This window comes from Bison bison, unplaced genomic scaffold, assembly GCF_000754665.1.
Source record: "Bison bison bison isolate TAMUID 2011002044 unplaced genomic scaffold, Bison_UMD1.0 scf7180017864146, whole genome shotgun sequence".
Taxonomy (NCBI): domain Eukaryota; kingdom Metazoa; phylum Chordata; class Mammalia; order Artiodactyla; family Bovidae; genus Bison; species Bison bison.
In genome coordinates this window covers 5,181,494-5,191,653 of record NW_011494718.1, presented here as the reverse complement: position 1 = coordinate 5,191,653, position 10,160 = coordinate 5,181,494, and the positions used below count along the sequence as shown (strand labels likewise).

Below are 10,160 nucleotides of genomic sequence, written 5' to 3'. Positions count from 1 at the left end.
GGGTGGAGGGCAACCCTGGGAGGTGCTCTTAACTGGACCACAGAGACCGCTAAAGGTCACAATTTCCATTTACTAGTTTGTCCTCTTACTCTTCCCAGGCAAAACAAATCAGTTTAATGTTACAGCTTTTTTATCTCCTTATCAAACTTTTTGGCCTGAGGGTGGGGAGGGGGAGTTATCAATCAACTGCACAATCTTTGACATATAAGTTAATTTTTTATGTGATATTTCAGTATATTTTATTCATTAAATCTATTTGAAAACTGATGTTGTCTTTTTTATGGAGGAAAAAAATCCCTTATGCTCAGATCTCTGCTTTCTGGGATCCCAGAGCACTGAGTGAGCAACAACAGTTTTACTTAGTGGATGGGAGAATACCACTACTTCATGGTATTAACTAAGGCTCATACTTTGCTCTCCAACCATGAGAGCTCCCCAAACAAAATACTGCGTCCAGACCACCGTCTCTCTCCACCACTGCCCATCCCCAGCGCCTAGAATGATGCTGGGCCCAGAGGACGTGCTTACAAATGGATGAGGGCCCTGCAGAGTGAGATGTAGTCCTAGGAGGTACAGCATCTGAGAGTGTGCGCGCTCAGTGTCACCGCGTTTCTCACCGTCGACACACCTCTCCTGGAACCCTGTGATGTCCATGAAGCCTTCTGTGGAGGCGGCATCTCCAGGCGCAGGTGGGCAGGGCCTCGGACATCAGCTTGCACAGGCTCTGGCCGGGCCTTGGTAGGGGGACCCGAACCCATCAGGATGACAGCTGCCTCTCCAGCACCTCCTTGATCGCTGTTGGATCTGCTCGGCCCAGAGTCGCTTTTCGGACCAACCCAATCAGTTTGTTTATAGCTCTGGGGTTTCCCCTCTTTAGATCCATTACCTTTAAAAACAGAAATTGTTTTAGAGGGGAAAATAGAGACTCTTGCCTAAAAAAAATCCTTAATCAAGTTTGGGCTTACTGAAACAAATTTAGTTTCTTTTTTCTGTATTAGATATAAAATGAGAAGAGGACAAAGGGGAGAGGGTGACCTTTGGAGGCGGCTTCTGGGCTCCTGGCAGAGGAGGTACCTGCTCCCTGGCCTCCTGATTAAAAGGCTCCAAGGGCTGCGCACCCAGTGCCGGATCGTGAGCGCCCCTCTCCCCAAACCCTTCAGGCTCAGTGGGCCCTCATCCCCCAGCTTCCTGCCAAGAAGCTTGTTTGCTAGAAGGCAAATCCAGGAGATGGCAACGCTCCCCAAGCATCCGAGTGGGGGGTGCTGGGCGGGCAGGCAGGGGCGCTGAGCGCCTGTCAAACAGCCAATGCGTCAGGGTCGCCCGCCCGACCTCCTGCCCCGATCAGCACCGGCGCCTGCGCGAGCTGCACGCAGTGCCGCAGACTGAGTCTGAAACAAGAAGTGTCTTTATCAGCCACTCCAGATGACACTGGGAGATGGAGACTGCCGAAACCCCATGCAAGCTCATTTTCCTTATTGAGAGCTCTTCACAGAGCTGTTAGTGTCCCTGCAAGCTGATGAGTGGGTGGCATCGTTCTAAAAGGGATGGTAGCAGTTTTTCCCCCACTGAAAAGAATCTCTGCACAATTAGATTGGGGGGTGGGGGATGGGCCTCATTTTAGTTTTCTTCTATTTTGTTCTCTGCTCACAACACAAAATGACTTGATTTCCAGCTCTGTTCCCGTGAAGGACTTTCTCCATAATTTACAAATGATTTTCAAACCTTCTGTCTTTCCTCCCACCGCTCCAAGGCAGAGAACTGAGGTGTCTGCCCCTGTGCACGCAGTCCCACCTGCTGCTTTCTGATACAGAGGTCTCCTTACAGAGCAGAGCTCGGGGACCCTGTGAGAGCGCCCCTGTCTCGGGAGGTCAACAGTGGCTGAGTCCCCCTTCCACCGGGATGCCATGAGACTCAACTGCAGGGGTGGATCTTCCTCCTAGGAAAAGCTGTAATTTTCCAGTGTTCACCTAATTGCATCTCTTGACTTCAGCTGAAAACTGACAAAATTAACTGGGGGATCACGGATGAACCCGGGCCAACCACTGTCAGGAAGCTCCGCTGGACTGCGGGGGGACAGCAGCAGAGGCGGCCCTCTGCCCAAAGCCACTGCGCCTGCGTGACGACCCCTCCCCGCGGGGATGCCTACCACGTCGGGGTGTGCCTCCAGCGTGGAGCGGCAGAGCTGCTCCAGGGCCTCTGGGTCCTGCAGCAGTTCAAGCTTCTTTTCTGCAACGATCTGTGCTGGGGTCTTGCCTTCATTCCTCCACAGTTCCTCAAACACCTGTTGGGGGAAGGAGGGTGGAGAGAGGAGGGGTCAGTGAGATCCAGCCATGTGCAGACACACCGGGGCCTCTCCACACTGAGCCCAAGACCATGCTGGTGGAGATGGAGATGGCTTATCTGCGCTGGTGGACTCCAAGGGCACAACGGGGAGGGCGGGGAGTGTGAGGTGATTCCTCACAGGTCCCTGCTGACGAGAGTTCCACTGGATGAATTAGCTGACGTGTTGGCTCATAACAGATATCACCTGCAAGGCCTTCTTTTAAGCGTCTCTGCAGCAACCCTTTCCCGGGAAGCAGGCATGGATACTGCCTGCAGCTGGGGCCTGGAAGCTGAATGCCTGGCAGTCACGGGCCGCTGCAGCCACTGTGGCTCAAAGTGCAGAGCCGGCCTGAGTTGACCGCCCAGACTCAGCCTTTGCCTGGCACTCAATACAGCAGGGACCCAACAGGCCCCAACATTGGCTGGATCTGCCTGGGCCAAAATAACCAGGATAGAGGCAGTTCAGGGATCACGGCCAAAATACAGCATTCAGAAGGAAACGCAGGACAAGGCTGGGACGATGCTTTTAAATGCAGAGGGGCTGGCTGCTCCCTGAGCATGTGTGTTGGGCTGGATGTGGGGTGAGGACCAAGTGACCCAGGGAAGCGCACCCTTCGCGGGCCTCCAGGAACAATGCTGGGGGGCCGCAGTGTTCTCCACTCCAGAGTTAAGAATGCATCAGCTTATTAACTTTACAAATCAGTCAAGAGCAGCCCAGCCCCAGCCCCCCGGGCTGACACAGTGGGTTCCAGAATCCAGTCCTCTGCTCCTTCCTGTTTAAGACACAGACTGCCCTCCTGGCTTCAGTCAGCAGGGTGGGAGTCTCTGAAGGCGGCCCAGGCCGGACTCTGCGGGCTCCCTGGCCCCCTTGCTGCAGTCATCCTGGCTCTGGGGTTGCCAGCCTCGTGCTGTGGCATAAATCCTCAGCTTTTGCCCGTGTCTGATCTCCACCCTGGAAGCACTGCTACTGCTGCTAAGTCACTTCAGTCGTGTCCGATTCTGTGCGACCCCATAGATGGCAGCCCACCAGGCTCCCCCGTCCCTGGGATTCTCCAGGCAAGAACACCGGAGTGGGTAGCCATTTCTTTCTCCAATGCAGGAAAGTGAAAAGTGAAAGTGAAGTCGCTCAGTTGTGTCCGACTCTTCGCGACCCCATGGACTTGCAGCCAAGCAGGCTCCTCTGTCCATGGAATTTTCCAGGCAAGAGTACTGGAGTGGGGTGCCATTGCCTTCTCCCTGGGAAGCACTATGGAAGCGCAATTGTTTCTGGCCGGGTGTGCAGCTCCCAGGCCTGCTGCTGCAAGACAAACCCATGTCACAAGGGGTTCCTACCAGCAGAGTGGGGAATGCAAGCTGGGGACCCTGAGCACACCCTGCCCACCAGAGCTGGCTCTGACACATGGGGCAGAAACTCAGCCTTCAGTTCCTGCAGGTCAAGCACACATCCTTTTAACTACCACCCGACTGTGTCTTTAGTTTTAAAGGATCTGCAGGGGAAGGACAGGAGAGCACACAGCCCCCTGGCCTGCCCCGCCTGTTTGGGGCTTCCAGGGTCAGAGCGCGGGCAGGGGGGAGACCTGTTCTGGGGGGGCGGAGACAGACAAGACAGAGAGGGTGCCCCTCTGGGCAGAGGTAAGCGTCATCAAAGGTCTTTCTTCCAGACATCAATCCAGGCCTCCAAGAGAAGCAGGTCCACGAAAACATCCAAAGAACTGACCCACCAAAAAGGGAGAAAGAGACATCAAATCATTTGAAAGTTTTACTGCACGACATAATATTTTCTGCATTAAAAGGTTTCTGGTGATTTGTTTAAAAGCAGACCTCTGAGAAGACAAGTGGAAACTGCTTACACGGTGTGCTAAGGAGACAACCCCTGGGGGACAGCGGGCCATGTGCACCTCCTTCAGGCTCGCACGGCGGAAACACGCAGGCATCCGGGGTGCTCGCTCTCGGGGCCTGGCTGGCCAGCAGCCTATACGACACTGAGGGCCGCTGAGTCCCGGAGGCTCGGGACCTTGGTCTGCCAGCCACAGCGGGCTTGTGGCTCTGCAGGTAGGGGTTTGGTGGGCCCTGTCCTTGGCAGGGAGAGGAGACAGGGGTTCTGTCAGAAATGGATCCTGTGAGAGGAGAGCCTAGGCGTTTTTGTCTGCAGCTACCAGAAGTTGCTCAGGGTGATAAATAACCTTTGGGTTTCTGTTCCCCTCCTAACTCTTCTGTGCCCAGGGAGCTAAGCAGATGAGGTCTGTTAAGTCTCAGAAGCACTGTTGGGGCACCTGGGGGGAAGGGGCAGTAGAATGTGTCAGGGATGAAAATAAGGGGTGATGATGCAAGGGAGAGCCAGGAAGCAAAAGATGGATTCATAACAAATTCGACATAAAGTGGGAGTCTTTGGAGTTCAGAATATTCTCAAGGCAGGATGATTCCTTCTGCTTATCTGTCATTCTGAGGGGTCATCCTGAGTCAATTCTTTTTCCCCATCTCCTAGTTATCCAATCCAACTCTGTTATCCAATAACCCGTGGAACCAGAGTCTTTCTACCTCACAGGCTTTCTAAAACCTAAGGCCTCCTTGGATTCCTCTGTTAAATTCAGTAAAAATTAATTGTAACACATTTTTCCACTGTAAAATATAACACATTTTATAGTACACCATAAAAATAAGACACAAAAAGACACTTGATGTAATTAGTCAAAAAGGAAATGCAAATCAAACCCACCCTGAGCTACTGCTTTACACCTACTAGGAAGGATAACTAGTCAGAGAAGGTCAGTTACAACTGCTGGTGGGGACACGGAAGGACTGGAATCATCCCACGCTGCTGACCGGACCGTGACCGACGGGGCGGCCCATCGGAAAACGGTCTGGCAGGTCCTCAAGGTGTTAAACATACAATTACCACGTGACCCAGAGATTCCATTCCTGTAGGTATAGCCCCAAGAAATTCGAAGATGTGTACCAATCAAATCCTGAACATGCGTGTTCACAGCAGCATTATTCAAAAGAGCCCCAGTGGGAAACAAGCGTCCACCGAGGTCTGTCCACACAATGGAATACTCTTCAGTCATGAAAAGGCACGAGGGACCTTCCCGGTGGCCCAGTGGCCAAGACTCTGTGCGCCCAAGGGAGGAGGCCTGGGTTCAGTCCCTGGTCAGGGAATTCAGTCCCCCCTGCCACAACTAAAGTTCCCATATGCCACAACTAGGACTTGGCCCACCAGATAAATAAATAAAAATAAACATTTGTCAAAAACCTAAGAAAGGCATGAAGTACAGACACGACGTAGATGGTTTGGAAAACATCATACTAGGTGAAAGCCAGACACCAGAGGTCATACACAGACTGTCAGAGTCCATTCACCGTACATGTCCAGAACAGGAAAATCCAGACAGACAGAGAGCAGATCTGCAGTTGCCTAGAGTGAGGGGTTAATGCAGAGACTGCAGACTGAGCACAGGGTTGGTTTGGGGGTGATGAAAACCTTCTGAAATTAGACAGTGGTGATGGCTATCCATCCTGGTGACTAGACTAAAACCAATGAACTGCACACCTCTTCAAAAATAAAGCTGGACTTCCCTAGCGGTCCAGTGTTGGGAATCTGCTTGCCGGTGCAGGGGCCGTGGGTTCCATCCCTGGGAAGGGAAGATCCCACACGCCGTGGGGCAGCTGACCCTGTGCTCCGCAACGAGAGCCACATGCAGCGAGGAAGACCCAACACAACCAAGAATAAACAAACAGGACTGAGGAACAGCACACGAAGCCTCTCATTGTCAAAAGTCTTAATTTTTTGACCCACTATCTGCACATCCCATAACCCATCCTTCCAGTGGTCTCTCTGCATGGAAATCTGCCTGGGACGACGTTCACCCAATACTGCTGTTGCTGCTGCTGCTAAGTTGCTTCAGTCGTGTCCGACTCTGTGCGACCCCATAGACGGCAGCCCACCAGGCCTCCCCGTCCCTGGGATTCTCCAGGCAAGCACACTGGAGTGGGGTGCCATTTCCTTCTACCCAATACTAACGGTAGTTAATTCAAGGTGGTAGAACTGGAAAATCTATTTTTCTGCATTACCTAAGTTCTTTATAACGAAAAATACCATTTTTCCCACCAGAAAAATTGGTTATTTTTTAGAAATCGTAAAGTAGAGCAATGTAAAGGCAACCCCCCCAAGGCAAGTGTGTAAGGGAGAGCCCCTTGTGCGACACTGACTGCCTCGCCGATCAGACTTTTATTTTGATTCTGTGGTTGCCTCACAGAAGCCAGGATCCATCCCTACCTCCTTTAAACACACCGGAAGCCAACAGAATCCAAAACTGCCTCTATCTGTATCTGACCCCAGCTGTCAGCAGCCCCTGCAGTCCCCAGCTCTGTCCTTTGAAACTCACAGTCACTGCACCCGGCTTTCCTCACTGGCACAGGCGGAGTGGGAAGGGGAAGGTCTTTTCCTCTTCGCTTTCAAATGCTACAATTCATCTGCTCTTAAATGTATATACAGTTTCTTTCTGCCCTCAGGCCATTTACTCTTTCTGCTCCTGCTGAGCACTGTCATAAACATGTGTATTCCTCCCACATCCAGGCAACCAAAAGCCTGCCCTAAACGTGTCGCGGTTCCTGTACTTGACAGCCTCACTTGGTGGTGGGGAGACAGTCTTTATTAGCTCCTGTCGCTGGTTTCACAGTACAGAGAGGGGTGTATGCTCCATGGTGCCTTGTAATTAGCCCAAAGCAGCAGCTTTTCCAAAGCCTCACTTTGTACCCTGCTACTACTGAGGACGCGTATAAATATTAGATGCAAAAGGCACCATTAAAGTAACATTAAGTTTCTGGCTGAAGCACTTGACAGCTGTGAGATCTGGAGTTGAGACCAGGCAGCCGCCTTGGTGCTCTTTATCCTTCTGGGTGCTTATCTGTAAGCGTTTCTGAGTTCCAGAACGTTGGGCCTACCTGAGACTGTCCGGCGGGGGTGGAGATGAGGCGGAAGGCCTCCTCTGACAGTGAGGCTGTTTTTTTATGGGTCTTCACACATTAGGCATGTGTGTAAACTTTGATCTATGTAGTGGGAAGTGGTGTGTCTGACCTCGCCCTTCTCGCAGGAAGACTGACTTTCAGGGCTAACCATGTGAGCCCTGGTCCCGGGTGGGAGGACGGGAGAGGGGGGACTAGGGCCGGGGAACAGGGGATGCGCACGGTCCAAGCCCCAGGAGCTGCAGGGCCCCACCGCTCATATGAACACGTTTGGGAAATAGTCCAGGCAAAGCCAGACAACTACTCTCTCTGGTTAACGAAGATGAGACGCAAGTTACCTGTGTCGTACATGGGACAGGCTTTATTTCATTTGCTACATAAAGTGTTTCTGCCTCTCAGGATAAAAACGGCACTTAGCAACTTCTCTAAAAATAGCACTCAGAGACTTCCCTGGTGGTCCAGCGGTTAAAAGTCCTCCTGCCCAAAGGAATCCATAAACAACATGAAAAGACAACCTTCAGAATGGGAGAAAATAACTGCAAATGAAGCAATGGACAAAGGATTAACCTCCAAAATACAGAGCAGCTCACGTAGCTCAATATCAGAAAACAAACAACCCGATCAAACAATGGGCAGAAGACCGGAACAGACATTTCTCCAAAGAAGACATACAGATGGCTAATCAACACATGAAAAAACGCTCAACATCGTTTATTACTAGAGACTGTAAATCAAAACTAAAACAAGCTATCACCCCACAACAGTGAGAATGGCCACCATCGAAAAATCTACAGACAATAAATGCTGGAGAGGGTGTGGAGAAAAGGGAACCCTCTTGCCAACTGTTGGTAGGAATGCGAACTGATATAGTCACTATGGAGAACAGTATGGAGATTCCTCTAAAAATTAGAAAAAAAACTACCATACGACCCAGCAATCCTACTACTATTATCAGTTCAGTTCAGTTCAGTCGCTCAGTCGTGTCCGACTCTTTGTAACCCCATGAACTGCACCACACCAGGCCTCCCTGTCCAACACCAACTCCCGGAATTTACCCAAACTCATGTCCATTGAGTTGGTGAGCAATCCAACCATCTCATCCTCTGTGGTCCCCTTCTCCTCCTGCCCTTAATCTTTCCCAGCATCAGGGTCTTTTCTAATGAGTCAGTTCTTCGCATCAGGTGGCCAAAGTATTGGAGTTTCAGCTTTAGCATCAATCCTTCCAATGAACACCCAGGACTGATCTCCTCTAGGATGGACTGGTTGGATCTCCTTGCAGAAGGGACTCTCAAGAGTCTTCTCCAACACTGTAGTTCAAAAGCATCAATTCTTCAGCGCTCAGCTTTCTTTATAGTCCAACTCTCACATCCATACATGGAAACTAGAAAAACCATCGCCTTGACTAATGGACCTTTGATGGCAAAGTAATGTCTCTGCTTTTGAATATGCTGTCTAGGTTGGTCATAACTTTCCTTCCAAGGTGTAAGCGTCTTTTAATTTCATGGTTGCAGTCACCATCTGCAGTGATTTTGGAGCCCCCCAAAAATAGAGTCTGACACTGTTTCCACTGTTTCCCCATCTATTTCCCATGAAGTGATGGGACCAGATGCCAGGATCTTTGTTTTCTGAATATTGAGCTTTAAGCCAACTTTTTCACTCTCCTCTTTCACCTTCACAAGAGGCTCTTTAGTCCTTCTTCACTTCCTACCATAATGGTGGTGTCATCTGCATATCTGAGGTTACTGATATTTCTCCCAGCAATCTTGATTCCAGTTTGTGCTTCTTCCCAGCGTTTCTCGTGATGTCCAGCGTTTCTCATGATGTCCTCTGCATATAAGTTAAATAAGCAGGGTGACAATATATAGCCTTGATGTACTCCTTTTCCTATTTGGAACCAATCTGTTGTTCCATGTCCAGTTCTAACTGTTGCTTCCTGACCTGCATACAGATTTCTCAAGAGGCAGGTCAGGTGGTCTGGTATTCCCATCTCTCTAAGAATTTTCCACACTTTGTTGTGATCCACACAGTCAAAGGCTTTGGCATAGTCAATAAAGCAGAAATAGATGTTTTTCTGGAACTCTCTTGCTTTTTCCATGATCCAGCAGATGTTGGCAATTTGACCTCTGGTTCCTCTGCCTTTTCTAAATCCAGCTTGAACATCTGGAAGTTCACAGTTCATATATTGTTGAAGCCTAGCTTGGAGAATTTTGAGCATTACTTTACTGGCCTGTGAGATGAGTGCAATTGTATGGTAGTTTGAACATTCTTTGGCATTGCCTTTCTTTGGGATTTCCCTGGTGGCTCAGACAGTAAAGTGTCTGCCTACAATGCAAGAGACTCAGGTTCGATCCCTGGGTTGGGACGATCCTCTGGAGAAGGAAATGGCAACCCACTCCAGTACTCTTGCCTGGAAAATCCCATGGATGGAGGAGCATGGTAGGCTCTGTGGACTCTGTCCACAGAGCCAGACACGATTAAGTGACTTCACTTTCACTTTCTTTGGGATTGGCATGAAAACTGACTTTTTCCAGTCCTGTGGCCACTGCTGAGTTTTCCAAATTTGCTGGCATATTGAGTGCAGCACTTTCACAGCATCATCTTTCAGGATTTGGAGTAGCTCAACTGGACTTCCATCACCTCCACTAGCTTTGTTCGTAGTGATGCTTTCTAAGGCCCACTTGACTTTACATTCCAGGATGTCTGGGTCTAGGTAAGTGATTACACCATCATGATTATCTGGGTTGTGAAGATCTTTTTTGTACAGTTCTGTGTATTCTTGTCACCTCTTCTTAATATCTTCTGCTTCTGTTAGGTCCATACCATTTCTGTCCTTTATGGAGCCCATCTATGCATGAAATGTTCCCTTGGTATCTCTA

The 10,160-nt window shown here is 50.1% G+C and overlaps 1 protein-coding gene across 1 annotated transcript in view; it reads right to left on the bottom strand.

The window, feature by feature from the left end:
• Window positions 1-209: 209 nt before the first annotated feature.
• GATB (glutamyl-tRNA(Gln) amidotransferase, subunit B) overlaps window positions 210-10,160 on the bottom strand; it is a 101,944-nt gene continuing 91,993 nt past the window's right edge. Inside the window, exons 12-13 of the mRNA XM_010840749.1 lie at window positions 2,147-2,281; window positions 210-886 (exon numbers count right to left, since the gene is read on the bottom strand). Coding sequence (XP_010839051.1) covers window positions 758-886; window positions 2,147-2,281 — 264 coding nt within the window. The 3' untranslated portion in view covers window positions 210-757. The remainder of the gene's footprint in view (window positions 887-2,146; window positions 2,282-10,160) is intronic.